The sequence below is a fragment of the Oculina patagonica genome, chromosome 10, assembly GCF_052425735.1.
Source record: "Oculina patagonica isolate OP01 chromosome 10, crgOcupat, whole genome shotgun sequence".
Lineage (NCBI taxonomy): Eukaryota > Metazoa > Cnidaria > Anthozoa > Scleractinia > Oculinidae > Oculina > Oculina patagonica.
In genome coordinates, this window is record NC_135767.1 from 7,977,922 (window position 1) to 7,994,235 (window position 16,314).

Sequence of the window (16,314 nt, forward strand, 5' to 3'; positions counted from 1 at the left end):
CCATGAATCAGCCTGCTTTGGTGAAGTGAATCCCATGGCGAACAAAGGTAAAAGATGACTCATCACTATAAAATAATAAATAAGGAAGAACTTATCGCGGTCTCTTTTGACGGGCATAGTTTTTTCCCAAATTTCGAATTTTCCTGCTTTTTTTTAATATAAAATATTTAAATTTACTACCAACTTTTACATTTTTAGACATGTAAGCATTTCTTTTATTGGTTTTTATAACTTTTCAGAGTCAGTTTCGACGGTTTTTTGACGTCATGGTAAAGTCAAGAAATCCAAGATGGCCGCTGTTCGGAAATCATGACGTATTTCCACGTCATAGGGCAACATCCTGGTCTCGTGTTGAGGCCCTCAGCTCCCCTCACGCTGTCGTATTTTAGGACGAGATCTTCAACTTCAAACTGTTGGCTAGCTCATTGGAGCATACTGCTTCGTTACAATGAGGTCTGGAAAACAAATAAAGGCAACTGCAGCTGTTTATCTTCGTAACGGTTGATGCCGAGAGCAAGGCATCAATACACAAACAATAAACAGCTTAAAGTTCCAGTAGTAGCGCAGCTCTCGAAAGGTGACGCCAGTACGTCTGAAAAGGTAGTCACAACACATGTGATTGGAAAAAAAAGACATTGTAAATATTATCTTATAAACGAACTTGCAATTCCCAGTTTAAAAATAATATTCCCGTCCGAATAAGCCATAGCGATCGCTTTGGATCATCAAAATTAGCATTTTTAATACGGTCGATTAATTTTCGTGTTTTCTGGAAACGCACTACAATGCAAAATGTGTCACACATGACGTCACCTTTTATTTAGTTCAATTTGCAGTTTATTGTTCAAGGATCGCAGTTTTGCATAGCACGTATAACTCAATATCACAAGAGCTAAAGCACTATATCGGGGTTTTGATTTCATAGGTTTAACTGCATCAAAATGTATCTGCATTCAAAACAGAGAGTTTCAATCTTAATTTTCTTCACATTGGTTTTTTCAGTGACGCAGTGGACAAATGCACAAGGTAAATTATTTGAATTGTTTGATAGGCATCATTGGGTGTAGCGATTTAGTTTGAATTGAAAATTGTTAAGATTTGGAGTTTTAAGCAGAGGTTGTTAAATCTAGAACCCGTAAATGTTAAACGATCTTGATTATTATAAAGCCTACTTTACTAAAATAATCTCTAAAATAAGCCTGAACATTCTTTCTGCATGCAGTAAATTTGTTTTCCATTTCGACAACTGAAGCAACAGTTACTAAAGCAAACCGAATTCATTTAGTTCTACATAGAAAGATAAAAAGTGCTAAAACTGAATACTTATATGTCAATTTCAACGCTTACAAAGGATGCCATAAATCTTTCGGGTGTACATTTTCCTCATTCAAAGCAACAGGTTAATTTTGTGGCTTTAGAATTTTGAGGAGTTAAGAAATTTCTAGCATGATTAGTATGCATGGAATGACAGTGTTTGTATTAAACTCTGTTACTCTGGACACCGTTTCTAGCAACTAGTTTCGAAGTTTCGTTGCTATACTAGTTAGACAAGAAATTGATTATTGTAACAGCACCTAAAGTGAAGTTCGAAATTCCCGCGGAAAATATATCTTGACAGTTCTTTTAGTCATGTGCTGCTGCACGAAGCCACGAACTTCTGACTTTTCACGCATGAGTAGTGCGATTTGTAAACAGAAAAGTCGTTAAAAGTGGAGAGAAAAATGCTACGGGTCTGTCCAACATTTCTCTTCTCTTGGCCTCATTTTTCCAGTGATAAACTCTACGTTGACGGGATATTTAACACGTCTGTTTCATGGCGAAAGGCAGCAACCATAAAAATGTTAAAAGTCAGACGTCTATTAACGAAAGATTTTTGAATAGAGAAAGTTTAGGCAAGGTCAAAGAAATAAATATTTCTTGTCCGGATTATTTTAAAAAAGCGAGCGGGCGGGCGTTTTATTAATTTGTTATTTTCTCCATCGTCAAATTCTCCAGAAGCGAACTTGCAAAAGAAATCCTGCAAGGTAATTGACCTACACAGTGCGTCCCTAGCGTACCAAGGCTTTGAAATTTTGGCCTGAGTTCGTGTTAAAGCGCAGAAAAAAGCCACTTCTTACAGAATTATCAGTTGTACTAACGTCTGCTGTTTTTTTTTTTCGTTCCAACGTTTCCAATGGCAAATAATAAAAAAAGAAGGCGGCCTTCAAAACATGAAGCGGGCGGGGACGAGAAACATTTATTTTTTTTTTTACTTGGCCTCAATTTTAACTTAATCAACAGCTTCGACCAAATTTAATGTGGTTACAATTGTAAAATTTCGATTACAGGATGTAAAGCTGAAGCGTTAGGTGTCAAAGTACCAAGCCCCAAACGAATTCCTGACAAGTACATGACGTCATCATCTGACCAGAGTAGCAGTTACCAAGCCTTTCGCGGTCGGATTGGTTTGGAGAGCAGAGGATCTTGGGGCGATGGTTGGTGTGCCTCGGAAGCTGACATTAACCCCTACATTCAAATATTCTTTGGTGCGTTATAAAATTTTTTTGTAATGTTTTTAGTACCTTCTCTGTTTATGTTGCTGTTTTTTGATAATCACATTTCTAACTTTACCTGTAGAACGATAGCGACTATATTATTTAATAACGATAAAACGATAGCGACTTTATTATTTAATAACAGATAACACTGAATGACTGGTCCCGAGAAAAAACAGTTAATTTTGTCTCTCGAAAATCTCAATGTTTCCCGAAGTGGAACCAGGGAAACATTGATAAACGAGGAAAACATAGCAAAGCGAAGACATTAGATGATTCACGGCAGTGGCTGTCGTCAGTCAAAAGTTGACCGAGCCTCTCACAGCGGTCAAACGCAAAAATCCAACGCCACTTCCTGTTTTCGCCGCCTCAAAATTTATAAGAATTTGATGCGAGAATGTGCAAGACATTTGTAGAAAAAAAATTATAAAAAAAAATGGAAAACAAAATTACGAGCCGAGAAACAAGGTAGAGAACAATTATTAAATTTCCTATCCATAAGCGGTGTACAAAGCTTAAATTTTAGGGACTTTCTTTACATTTGGCTTAAAACGAAAGGGTTACTGAAATTAAGACGTCTATATGCAACAATTTTGGCCGGAACTGCGCATGCTTGCCACGTTTGACCGCTTTGTAGAGCTAACAGTGCACTGTTATCCTCTGACGTCATAGATTTTGCAATGTTGCCCGCGCACAGAGACTTTTAGCGGGAAACAGGTTTTGTCAGTCAGTTTTTAGATGTTATATGAACCCGAAGTAGCCAATATGAAGACGCACTTTTGGGGAAATATTCCAGCTATATAACAATGGCGAATTATATTGAACGAGATATTTCCCGTAAGTGGACGCTTCAACATGCAGTGTTTGTGTGTGGCGTCTGAGTCCACTTACGGTCCGCTTGCGAGAGGTGTCCACTTATGAGAGGTTAAAGTTGCTTTGCTTTTGCATTGCTTCGCTGAGTGATTGGTTTAAAAACCCGCGCCATTTCTTAACCAATCATTAGTAAAACCAAAACCATTCGTGCCACGCTTGCGCACAATTTTCTTTAATTTCGTTCCCGCGCTTCGTGCCTGGATACATGTACTTGCTTCTCTGGTTTGCCTGTATCAATTGTGATTGGCAAGAGTGATTACATTGAATTTGCTTTTTCTGTACTTCGCAAATCACTCTAAAACTCAGTCGCGGTAGCAAAGGTGCCCAATACGATAGTGCCCAATTTTAGTGGGGTGGAGGGGAAATATAAAGGAGGAATGAGAAATGCGCCTTTTCTTGCAGGAGTTGGACCCTTTCGTCAGCCGCCTTGATTTGGTACTGAAAATTACCTTTTTCTTCCTTAGAACACCTAACAAATATCGTTGTTATTGAGTCGGAGGGCGTTATCATAGATGACGAGAAGATGTGGGTTAAAAGCTATGAAGTACAAATTAGTAATGATACTAAAAGCTGGACGACGTACTTTGAAGGAGACATTTCACAGGTAACACTTTAGTATCGATTGATGAACTAAGTGGGCAAAGAACTAAAATCGACCAATCAGATTGCTTCATTGCCTGTCCAGTGTTGGGCCGGGTATTGTCCCGAATAATCCCGCGCGCGAATTCTTCGGCATTGTAACAGCCAGGGTAATGGCTTACAAAAGTGAAAAAAATAATCTTGTCTCGCATTTAAACCCTCTCGTACTTTATATTGGTTTGTAGAACAACGTTAGGGAGTTTTTCTCGGAACGAAATAGTGGTAAAACCTTGTCAGAATCCCATTCTTTTTATCCTTTTAACCTTCCGCTTACAATTATAAAAATCTTTTTCAATCGTATAATAAATCTCGTATTAACCAAGCGTCCCTGGGACCTTATTGGGAAAATATCAGCCCTCGGTCTTTTTCTACTGTCAAGACCTCAGGCTGATATTTTCCCTGTACGGCCTTTGTACTTGGATAATGGGTTGACGTTTGATACTACAGTGTGGTCAAAATAACATATAGAGGATTAAATTGATAAGGGCTTGTTGGGGGGGGGTCCTTCTTTTCTGATTGACAGGGTAAATCGATTGTGAAGACGCTTGGCTTCGATTACAAAACCTCGCCAAACTTTTAATCATACTAAGTAGACGCGTTGATTATAAAAGATCGCTGAATTTATTATCATTCTGTGATGCTTACAAAACTTCACTAAACTTTTAGTCATTGTAATTTGCATATGTTCAGCTAGCCGACCCAAATTGGCCGATTGTTGAAAAAAGGCTGGGTGAAATAAACTTTTGATCACCTATACTTCGTCGACAATGTTGATCAGTCTTTAATGTTATGCGGAGGATTGGGAGACTTGATTGAGTATTTAGTCTTCCAGTCCCCTTCCGCACAAACGTGGAGACACACTTAGCTATGTTTTAAACTGTCTTAGTGTTACGTCGGTGAATAAGAATTTGGTGGCATCGTCAAAATCAACGTATAAAAGGAGTCTTTAATGCGGATTGATTTGGTGTTGTAATGTTCTATCACTATACTTTAAAATTTTAATCTTCATAATACGTTAGCGAAACGACCTACAGCTCGTTAGCGAAACGACTTTAGATGTTAGCGAATCGACCTAACTCGTTAGCGAGCTGGTCGTTAGCGAAACCACTCGTAGGCGAAACGACCGGATACCAGTGGGGCTTTACTAACTACATGGAATGAACTTTACTGTATGGTGAATTAAAACAAATGTTAAAACACAGCTGCTCTGAGGTTATATTCATTAAATTGACTCTGTAATATCACCTTTAGAATATTAAGTTGGAACTAAGCAAATAGCTCCATTGATCATTTTTCCTTTTCCTTTCTTTCTGCAGTCAAACAGGATCTATTTTATTCATGTTTATGTACTATTTTAGTTAAACCATTCTTGTTTCCACACAGATGCAAGCCAACACTGGCGTACAAGCCAAAAATGTGACTTTAAAAAACATCTGGGCTCATTTTATTCGCATTTTTCCAAAAAGCCGTAATGGCAAATGGAGATGCATGCGCCTTGCTTTGTATGGATGCCAAACAGGTATGAGCAAATCTCTCTTCTGTATATAAATTATATCGATCATTGAATTATGACAGTAGAATAATTTAGATGCTTAAAAACGTCACGTTAACTCGGTCTCCGTAGCAGAAGGGCAAGAGCACGTCTCCTTTCCCTGAATGGGATGCAATTCCATCACAGGGTTACCCCCATCATTACTGAATTTTGCCGTTACACATTCAATTACTTTGGTGAAGAGAGGCACTGCGAGAGTAAAGTGTCTTGCTCAAGAACACAACGCAGTGACCTCTTGGCTAGCTTTCCAACCCGGACCCCTCGATCAGGAGTCCAGCGCTCCTCTATCATTTTGGCACTTAGTCTCCCAACGTTTCTTTTAGCCACAATATTAAGAAAAAAAACATTTAGTGTTCATTTTTTTGCTATTCGCTGACAAGCTTATTTTTATCACCACAATTTTTCAAAATGCTTTGTTGGGTCGGTAATTTAGGTTTAATTATCCTTATCTGACTCCTCCATTTACTTTTTTTTCTACGAACAGATGGTCCCACAATGGTTCTTCCTAACGATGTCTTAAACGATGCTGCTAATTCAGACAAGCCACTGGATGAAACGTTCTTCTTAGGTTAGTCGTTTTTGACAATAATAAAATTAAATTATTCATTTTAATTCTAAAATAAACCTGCATAGGGATCATGTCTATATCATAAAATGGATCTATTACTAAAGACAAGTGAAAGTTATTAAGCACTTAAAAGGACTGAGTGTCTCGAGATATATTCTCAGATTTTGTATAAACTGTGCTAGAATTACGAGGGTGCACTTTCTCATCAACAGAATACCTTTGAACAACAAAAGAAAGGCATAAATTTATTCTCCAATATGTGAATAAACCGTAATCAATTAATTTTATGTGATTTTCGTCCTTTTACAGCAAGGCGCCCAAAAGTGTGACCACTTTTAATTTATTCACATTCTTCCGTGCAGATTTAATCCAATCAGAAGTCAACTGGGAGCTGTCCTTGGCTTCTGATTGGATGGTGGTTGCACGAAAGAATGTGAATTAATTAAAGGTGGTCACACTTTTGGGCGCCTTGCTGTAACACTGTCAAAATTAAAACGTCGGCCCGACTTTTTGAAGTATTAGGCCACTTCTTTTCTTCCGGTCCGTAACCACACGACTGTTTGACAACTTTCATGGCTAGTACAGTAAATGTTAGCAAGGCCAGGACACTATTAGTAGATTTCCAATACCTTCACTGGATTTTCTAGTGGCACTAAATGGTGGTGACACTGCCCCTTTAACAATTGAACATTTGAGCCAACTTATACAACCGAATCCAACCCTTCACGTCTACATTAAAATAACAAAGTTACAGTGTAGTTGCATTGACGAGCAGTCCGGAACATTTTATCTGAATTTTCCTGAATGGGAAAATAACATATTTATTTTGATGTTGTCCAGGAACTAGGTAGTGGCACAACTTCACTAATTTATAAGTTTTCCTGGGAGTTTCTCCCTCTTTTCCTTCCCCTTCTTCCTGTTTACTTTAAAGTATGTAATGCAAACATCTTAAATAACATAATACTTATTATTTCTACCCTTTTAGTAATTCCAATTGCTCTGTTTGGCTGCGTAATTATCGCTAGTCTGATGTGCTTTTGTTGTTGTCGACACAAGTAAGTTTCCTTGCATAAGATAATTCATCTGCAAAGTCACTATTGTAAACCTCGGTAGTGCAGATTTCAAAAAAGAAAATTAAAGTCTGTGTCGAGTCAAGTGGCCAGCACCGCCGAAAGCTGATTATCCCGGTTTCTGTAGCGTTAAGCGACTAGAAGTATTTCTACTCCCCACTGGATGGAATACTAGTCCATCGCAGGATCACTCCCCAGCCGGTAAATTCGCCGGTACCATGAGTGTTAAGTGTCTTGCCCAAGAACACAACAGAATATTAGGCCACCGTGTCTTCCAATCTAAAGATTGTTTAATTTTCCCTTGCGTACGATTAGTCTCATGTCACGTGATGTAATTTGCTCTAGTTAAATCTGGAATCTATCCGAAGATATCCCAAGCAATATCCCACAGTGTTCAAAATTCGTGTTCAACGATCACCTTTTAAGTCTTCCACTGGTATCAATGGCTAAATCGCACACAGTCAAATGTTCTTAATTTTCTTCTTTGAACAGACTCTTACGATATTTGAAGGCAAACATAAATACATTAGACTGCTGTTCACAGACTCGATTTTTCAACGCAAAAAACAAACGAAGCCACATTAATTAAATGAGAAGTGTTTTAGATCGATGAGCGTTTTGCGCTGGCGTCCCCAGTTCTCTCGCCGTTCTCATCGCGCGCTCATCGATCTAAAAAACACGAAAAAATAGAGGGCTGTGGACAGTCTATAAATGCATGTACATTGCAAGCATAGCCAAGAAAACTTGTAGTGAATATTTAAGTGAAACTTTTAAAGGATAATCTGAACACGCTAGCCTTTATGTGGCTTTAAACGTATGCCCAAATTTTTGTAGCAGGATGTTGTATGTTCGTCGAAGCCCACTGTTTCCCTCAAACTTCAATCTAAAAAAATGCTTAATCGGAACAGAAAATTCCCGTGCAATACAAAAAACTTGCATATTATGCGCAGGATAAGGGCTATTGTTTATAAAATACAGAGAACTGTCCCCAACCCACTCAACTTTGGACGTAGGGAGACCTTATTCAAGGGGGATCATTTGAATTTGAAAGATCTTAGCTTGTAGCGCGTATTAACCCAATAACTAAATTAGCATATTATATTTAATTATAGGCCTAAAAGAGCTCGTAAAATCAAAGAAAAACAAGAAAAACGAGAAGAGAAACAGAAGTACTTTGCAGACCAGGCCAACACGGGAAAAGACAATGGTGTAATCTATGAGCAACCACCCCCTTACGAGTTCCAAACTGTGTCTCTGGACTTTGAGCACGATGATAAAGAAGATGGTGCAAAGGGCGCACAAGCGGAGACACCTGTTTTTATTGACGACAACAAGGTAAATAAAGCTATATTGTTGGTGTTGCATTTAGTCTTTGCAGCGGTTGTTTGGGCTCGTCACGTAACGCTGTTGGGGAGGGAGCGTTGCGTGACCCCCAACCAGCGTTGCTTGACGCCCTAGATAACGGCTGTAAAGAAGATTGTGTTGTATTGAGACTAACTGGTAACTTTGACGGTAACTGGTTTTGATTGAAGAATCCAAATATATTTCATCAAATGGTTGAAAACGTTTTGGGCGAGTTCCGTTGGTGACCGTTTTCGATTTATTGGATTGAAAAGATTTGTTGAACATATGTTGGTCTACCATTTGAACGAATACGTTTTATCCCAATAGGAGCCCAAAAATCTCAACCGAAACCAACAAACTTAAAACATCTGATCCCAATGGAGCTCCCTCTTTATGCGTTATGAAAAATACTTTAAATTATTTTGCTACCAGAATTAATTAATTAAATTATTTTGCTACCTCTCATCACTGAGCAAATAATAAATTCTCCCATTGCCCCTGAGAGGTCCTCAGACGAGGCCAAAACATAGGTAGGATAGCAGTTTCCTATAAGGTCCCATATAAATGGTTTACAGCGCTTCAAGACAAAAATAGAATAAAAAACAGGAACAATGCCTATAGCAACGTTAACTGCTTACGAGAGCTGCTACAGTGCTGAAAAAGTCTTTTGTATGTCAAAAAGTTGAAGTTAATTTAACGTTATTTATGATGATCTACAGTCTAAATTTAATATTCCTGGCAAAATATGTTACTTTGTAATGGGTAAAGGAATGACGTCTAAGTTTCATCAATCAATTAACCCTCGGACGTACAAGGGGGGGGGGGGGTGGATGCCACCCCCCCCCATAAGGTTTTTTCCAAATTTTGAAAAAAGGATTTACTTTACAATGCTGAAACTTTCAGTAGCTGTTCATTCATCCTTTGCGGAAATTTTGATATGTCAACCATGTGTCCATGATATTTGACGTTGCCATGGCAACGTCACAAATACAAGCAGGTCTTGCCAAAAAGCGTCATTTTTAACATTTTTCTTTATTTTTTCCAGTTTTTTTTAATCAAAAATGCAAGATTTACTTATTTTTACATTCCATAAGCATTCTGGCTTGATTTTGCATCAATTTTCGTTATTTTGTGACTTTCTAAGAAAATGTTGAAATCCAAGATGGCGGATCCAAGATGGCGGCTCTAATGACGTCACGTGACGCCATATGACGTCATAGCCAATTAAAATTATGTCATCTTGTAGAGTAAGCCAAGGGCTTTCTTGTCAGTGCAAAATAATTTCGCTACGCCTTAATATAACGAAAACTCCGGGGAGGGGTTCCATCTACCCCGCCCTCCCCCCTTGTATGATGGTGGGGGTATGAGTTTGCTTGTACGTCCGAGGGTTAAAAAAGCATTTATTTTTATATAGTTTTTTTTTTAAATTCTCGTTTTGTTTTATTGCAGATATTCTCCTTTGATCGCAATGCAATTACTTATTCTTAAGGATCCTGAGGAGGAAAAGATGTATTGAAAACTGTTCGGAACTACTCTGAATTAAATCGATGACAGTGACAATGATAAAACTTTTTCAGTCTAGAAAAGTAAATACTGAAAGTGAATGAGAGGGTCTGTTTGATGTACATATCATAACAATAGCATTTAGTGGAATTCTACTACAGTTGAATCCCGATAACTCCAACCTTCAAGGGAAATCGAAAAAAGTTCGAGTTATCGAGGGTTCGAGTTATTGAGGGTAACTTAGTGAAAAATGACCTGGACGGGATTCGGAAAAGGTTCGAGCTAGCGGGAGGTTCGGGTTATTTAGGATTAAAGTTATCGCGATTCAACTGTAGTATACTGATGCGAATGCTGCAATTTGATTGGCTAAGCTTTTTTATACACGCTATCACGCTTTAAATGAACTTTAAACTTAATAAATAAATAAATAAATTTCAACTTCTAAAAAAATGTTTTTCTGTAAAACTATGGAAACAGTCACAGTAAACATGTGCCTCGTCCCAAGGCCCCGTTGTATCTCTGCGTAGAAAAAGGGAAAATCAGTGGCAATTCTTCTCTCCTCCACCCCTACCACAACCCGCTTAAGAACCAAAAAGCGACGCCTGGCGAGATGATATTAGTATAGTGCTGAGGTATACTTGTTTTCTGTCTTAGAGCAAGATAAAATAAGTCAGCTTTAGCATAATTCGTATAAGATGTGGTTTGCTGTATAGTCATCGCTGTTTACTATTTCGTTTTAAATTTTATTAGCAAAAGATAAGTTAACTGTTTTAAACAATACTTTATTCACCTTTGGACGAAGTTGAAGTATTTTTGTTGTCTATTCTTGTAGTCTTGTCGTATATAATGTTCACACAACCAGGTTGTTTATCCAACCTTAGTACGTCACCAACATAACTAAAATAAAAGCCTGGAAGGTTATTAGAAACTACAGGATACCCTGTATCTCGGTGAAAATCGCTAATATTCTGCCATTGACCCCATAGTTTATCAATAAAAGAAGTAATAAGAATGAATTCTGGAGTTTTAGCTGCTTCCTGCGAGCAGACATGTCCTCCAATATTATTACAAGCTAAGGAATGATGAAAACGAACACGCAACATTTTTTCAAACTGGGAGAAATTTTGCCAGGGTAGACTTAGTGCAGTTTGTATTTTCCGTGTATCTGGGAGGTTGTCATGGAAACGTCTTTTTAGACAAGTTGTTTCTACACCATCGATAGTTATGTTCCAAAGTCCTTCTCTAAAAGGTCCAGTGTGAACGCAACTGTTGGGTCCTGTTCCATTGCCTCCAAGACCATAAGAAGCCTTGCTCCAAACACTAATTGGGTCATCGACTTGCCAAGGATTCCCGGATGTTCGGCCCCAGTCCCAATAGGGAAGCGTCACCCGACAGTCAATTTCTTTCAGCAAATTCTCCAGCTTTAGAAGGTACGCTCGATGCCACGGAAGATACACAGTTCTTTTACTAACGCAGTTAAAGAACTTCTTGTACGTAGACACCAAGTCATTATACTGTGACCTAAATGGTTCTTTTGTAGCTGCAATTTTTAAAACTTTGATGAAACGAGTTCTATCCTCTTTATTCATGGCACTGAAGTCTTTTCGGACGTGTTTACATTGCTTTTGTCGGCCGCTAATACAAGAACACATCCGTTCACACTCGTCATAAAAAGTACCATCTTCGTGACAAATGGTTGGGTAGCCGCCTAGTAAAAAATGAGCCAAAACTAATTAGTTATTTAAGGTTCTGTAGTGTATAACTATCAGCTGAAGCTAAAGCCAATTGTTCGGCACTATTCCTTTTGGGTTTTTTGATTTTATCAAAACAAAAATCAAATGCAAATAACACTTTTTGTACTGAGTTTGTTTCTCCTAAGAATGTTTTACTTCAAAAACACGAGAGAAATCATACCTTAATATCTCGACTATAATGTTATGGTTTTGATCAAATAACCGGTCCAGAAGTTACTGTGAAGCTCAGGCGTTTAACTTATGACTTACCTTTATTTTTAAGCATCGTTGATAAAGTACGGATGTCCTTCAATTCCTTCACCCAAAACACGTGTTTCTCAACAGGGGTACTAGATATTTCCTGCAGTTGCTCTAGGCCATCTTTTCCATGACCTATCGTCAGACCAAAAATTTCAACCCCATGTTTCTTCAACCACTTGGAAGGGAACTCTGGTTGCATTTCACCCCGTGATTTACCAGTAGTAACAACAAAGAGAACTTTCTTTGAGTTGCTCCGCATTCCGGTGTTTTCTTTGAATACTCCTTTAATAGTAGAGAGACATCTACCAAGCGCCTTTGGTCCGCCTTCGTTTCTATAATAAAGCAAGTAAACTACTACTGAAGTCTACTTTATAGGTGGGTCAGGTAATGTCTGCGTCTAGCCAAGTAGCCGATACCATCGGAGCTTATCCCAGTTTCTGTAGCATTAAGTGACTAATAACATTCACTAGGAGTATTTCTACTCCTCCTGGATGGGATGCTAGTCCATCGCAGGGTTCCCCCCAGCATTATGTCGCCGGTACCCATTTTAAACCTGTGTGAAGAAAAGTACTATGAGAATAAAGTGTCTTGCCCAAGAACATAACACAATGACACCGGCCAAGTCTCGAACCGCGACCGCTTGATTTGGAGTCCAGCACGCTAACCATTAGGCCACCGTGTCTCCCAAACCTGAGTCTACTTTAAAGACATATCAACATTGATAACGTTGATGCAGATTTTATCTTAGATCTATACTTAAACTGTTTTTCCCAGAATTTGTCACTCCCTGCTTTAAAATTCTCCCGTTTATTAGACGCAAAGCCACGTGGTTACGTCTTATATCAGAAGCATATCACCTATATTCATATCCCGTAAGCTAGCTATCGTAAAATTTAGTCCGGCTTTAAGTACGTGCAGGCAACCTATGTTGTAATACACAGCTCCATGATAAATTCTGCGATACTGATACAAAGCGTGAAGGGGAAGATAAAAGGAAGTGGGCCAAGGCTTAAAAATTATTCAAGTGTTAATAAAAACAAAAGAAGTCCTTGGCAGGCACGAGAAAGCTCGGGAGCCAAGTCTTGAACGATTTGCTCCTGGATCGGCAGTTTTTTATGACTCGTCCCCAGTTCTCCCTTATGAGAAAAAAAAGATGGCGCGAGGAATGATGGGAAGGCAGGAAGGCCAGTTTACAGGACCCCTGTCTATAGATTATCACTGTTACCTTAATGCTGGAATCCAGGCCATGACACATTCCTTGTTGACATGTTGCGTGAGGTAAAAATTCACATGTGAGTACGGCCACCGACAGGAAACTATAGAAACTCTTGTTCCGCTTAGAGATATACTGAAACCGTCTAACAAGGATTTAACAAGCTCGCGTTGATAATCGAAGGCTTTTCCCTGTTCCTCTACTGAATAATCACTTGAAGCGTCTAAAGCAAACACGAGGTCAATGACTGGAGGTTTACCTTAAACATAGATAAAATAAAAATAAATTAACAATTATAATGCGAACTCGAGGTTTCTGTCAGCTGATACTTGGCGAGAGGTTAAAACCCTAGGCAACTATCAACGTCGATAGAAATCAAGGAGAAAACTCGGTCTGGTAAATAAAGCCTTCATTTGCCATCCCTTAAACTAGATTCGTGAGCCTACTTTAGTGTGAAATGTGATTCTGTGGCCGTCACATATAATTCTGTGAACGTCTTATAAATAACTCGAGAAAACGTAAAAAGACAATTTTGTAGTAAATAATAAAGATGGTAATTTTATTCCAATGCAGCGTGTCTAAGCTAGAAGATTCCCCTCTTCCTTCTCCTCCTCCTCTTTCTCTTGCTTTCCAACACCACTTTCACCATACTAACTTAACGTACGTTCTATTTCCAGTGAGACGTGAGATTGTCCCTCTCGCGTTCTTCCTCCCAACCACTTCTTTCACCCTACCAGCTTTTATTTCTATCCAAACGATAGCTGGACTCCCATCCCCGCTCCCCGATTTTCCCTTCTCTTCCCCACCACCACTACTAACTCCTTACCCACCATGATCATAGATGGCCCAGAATTGGCCACAAAGCACCTCTGTGATTGCAAAATGTTACGTGGCAGAGGCCGAAATGAAATATTTGACAAGTTATAGTTCCTTTTAGGGTAATGCGATAGCAAATGGTTGCATGGCTCGTTGGATTGTATCAGAACAGACATATCACAAGCGTTACTGAAAAGCTATAGTCAGCTTACCATTGTTTGGTTTTGATAACTTGAGAAAGTTATTTGTAATATCCTTTGCAACTTTCCCAACATTCAGTTGTGATTTTCTTGCTGATTTCCTTGACTCTGTGTAAATACAAATTAATTGTTGGTGTAAAAATTTCTACAGGTAGCTCACATTTTACATGTTACTGTAATACGAATCCTTCTTCAACATATCCTGAATTACTCCGCCTCTACCCTGCCCTTGCTTTCCTAATTTTAAAAGCGATCGTACTGGGCCACAGAATAAACTAACACTTAATTTCGACCTTTCAATGAAAGCTTACTTGATTGAACCAAAATTAGAAAGCGGACCCTAGAAACGCATCTACAGCTGTAAGCCCTCTGATTTGAACAACTTGTCTTTATCCAAGCTAACTTAGGTAAAATACTGCATTACCGAATATATTCAAATATCTAATTTTATATTTAAAAATTATTCCATAAGTGCGCGTTGGATATGAGATGTTAGATCGTCAACGAGGCACGTAGCGCCGAGTTGGCTATAACTATCTCATATCCAGCAAGCGCGAGTGGAATAATTGTTTTTATTTAAACAACCACAGAATTGCAGTTTTTGAGCACCACAGCTGTTCTTGCTGACGCATACACCTACCATTATTTGTGGTCCAATATGGTATATGAGCTCATATACCATGGCCTGTAAACCAATCAAAACTCAGGAATTGCAACTTTTAATGGATAATTATTAAAAACCAGCTATGTTATAGTATAACATAGCTGGTTTATAATAATTATCCATACATATGCTTGAACTTAACTCAAATATTTGTCTGTCACTGACTATTATCAAACGTTTTAAACAACGTTTGTTTGAAACTCTTATAAAGACGTTTCGGCCGAGAATCTTCGGCCTTCCTCGGTTTTGAAAAAAGCCAACGGCTTACAACGGTTACATTATGCGCGTGCGAGAGTGTCTCACAGAACACGCGTGACATGGCGAACGCGCGCGATCGCTGCGCGAGACTTTAAATGTCACACTAGCGACTTGTAAATGTCGGCAATGTCAATATGTTCATTTCCCGCGTTCTGGTCCCTTAGAGAATGCCATGCCTCAAGGAAGAGCCTCTTGTGATAGTCCGTCATCCTAGCCACGATGGTTGCCTGGTCGAAATCCATGTTGTGGTTGAATTCGTTCGCGTGTTGGGCCACTTTTGAGTTACTGTCACAAACATGAACTGCCCTTTTGTGTTCTTTTATCCTAGTTTGCAGGGTCCTGTCCGTTTACTTGAACTTGTAATGCACAAAATAGGAAAAATTCTAAAGGTTTCACTTTTAACGTCTTTGGAGAATAAAACTCATTTCTTATGCGAACGTCTGATCTAAGAACAGGTTCACGGCACCATAAAACAAACTTTAACTTGTTATTGAAGAAGAGCTCATTTTTAAAAAGTACCAGTGAAAATCACAGCAGAATCACTTTACACCCTTTTTCTCAACTTTTTCTTCTTCAGCTGAAGTTTTAATAAAAAGCAATTAAGATATGTTTACACCTTGCCCATGTAAACAGTTGTCTCCTCGTAAGACGAAATCATTAGCAACAAAAACAATCGTGGATAAATAATCTTGAAAATCCATACGAGAGTTAAGCGAAAGTGTATGACGTAAATTTGCTTGTTTATACTGTGTAACGTTACATGAACTTTGATATCACTGCGATATCTAAAACAGTTTTGTGAGCGAGTATTGGTTTACAAAATTCTGAATTTGTTATGATTTTAACAATACCTGTTACACCATTTATCTTCTCTTTCCGTGCGAAGACACTGAAGACGAACAAAAACAGAAACGATATTGCCACAGCTCCCCGCATAAGACCAAATTCCTGAGGCACAGAACTATGTGGTTTCTATGCTCCGTCGTCTTTTCTTGGGTTGTAAACCGACGTAAGGCCAAGGTGAAACAGTAATTTAGCTTGTGCCAGTTTACAAGCAAGCCACAATTGAATCAGACAGAACATGCA

The 16,314-nt window shown here is 38.7% G+C and overlaps 2 protein-coding genes across 2 annotated transcripts; one reads left to right on the forward strand and one right to left on the reverse strand.

Moving 5' to 3' along the window:
- Positions 1 to 867: 867 nt before the first annotated feature.
- LOC144628344 (neuropilin-1-like) lies at positions 868 to 10,435 on the forward strand. The gene is made up of 8 exons (XM_078486445.1): positions 868 to 1,026; positions 2,328 to 2,525; positions 3,872 to 4,011; positions 5,430 to 5,565; positions 6,083 to 6,166; positions 7,152 to 7,221; positions 8,349 to 8,571; positions 10,030 to 10,435. Exons 1-8 carry the CDS (start codon positions 942 to 944, stop codon positions 10,066 to 10,068), a joined length of 975 nt encoding a protein of 324 aa, XP_078342571.1. The 5' UTR covers positions 868 to 941; the 3' UTR covers positions 10,069 to 10,435.
- Positions 10,436 to 10,856: 421 nt separating this feature from the next.
- On the reverse strand, positions 10,857 to 16,170 carry LOC144628309 (uncharacterized). The gene is made up of 5 exons (XM_078486397.1): positions 16,080 to 16,170; positions 14,319 to 14,414; positions 13,303 to 13,549; positions 12,087 to 12,409; positions 10,857 to 11,791 (listed from the first exon to the last, which is right to left on the reverse strand). The coding sequence occupies exons 1-5, from the start codon at positions 16,162 to 16,164 to the stop codon at positions 10,866 to 10,868; spliced, it is 1,677 nt and encodes a 558-aa protein (XP_078342523.1). The 5' UTR covers positions 16,165 to 16,170; the 3' UTR covers positions 10,857 to 10,865.
- Positions 16,171 to 16,314: the final 144 nt, after the last annotated feature.

Bases quoted from the DNA above. Each gene is read 5' to 3' on its own strand.
- LOC144628309 (XM_078486397.1), bottom strand. From the start codon at position 16,164: ATGCGGGGAGCTGTGGCAATATCGTTTCTGTTTTTGTTCGTCTTCAGT. The intron at 14,415-16,079 runs GTATTGTTAAAA...GTATTTACACAG, and splicing joins GAAGATAAATGGTGTAACAG to AGTCAAGGAAATCAGCAAGA. The intron at 11,792-12,086 runs GTAAGTCATAAG...ATTTTTTACTAG, and splicing joins AACGATGCTTAAAAATAAAG to GCGGCTACCCAACCATTTGT.
- LOC144628344 (XM_078486445.1), top strand. From the start codon at position 942: ATGTATCTGCATTCAAAACAGAGAGTTTCAATCTTAATTTTCTTCACA. The intron at 4,012-5,429 runs GTAACACTTTAG...GTTTCCACACAG, and splicing joins TTGAAGGAGACATTTCACAG to ATGCAAGCCAACACTGGCGT. The intron at 8,572-10,029 runs GTAAATAAAGCT...GTTTTATTGCAG, and splicing joins TTTTTATTGACGACAACAAG to ATATTCTCCTTTGATCGCAA.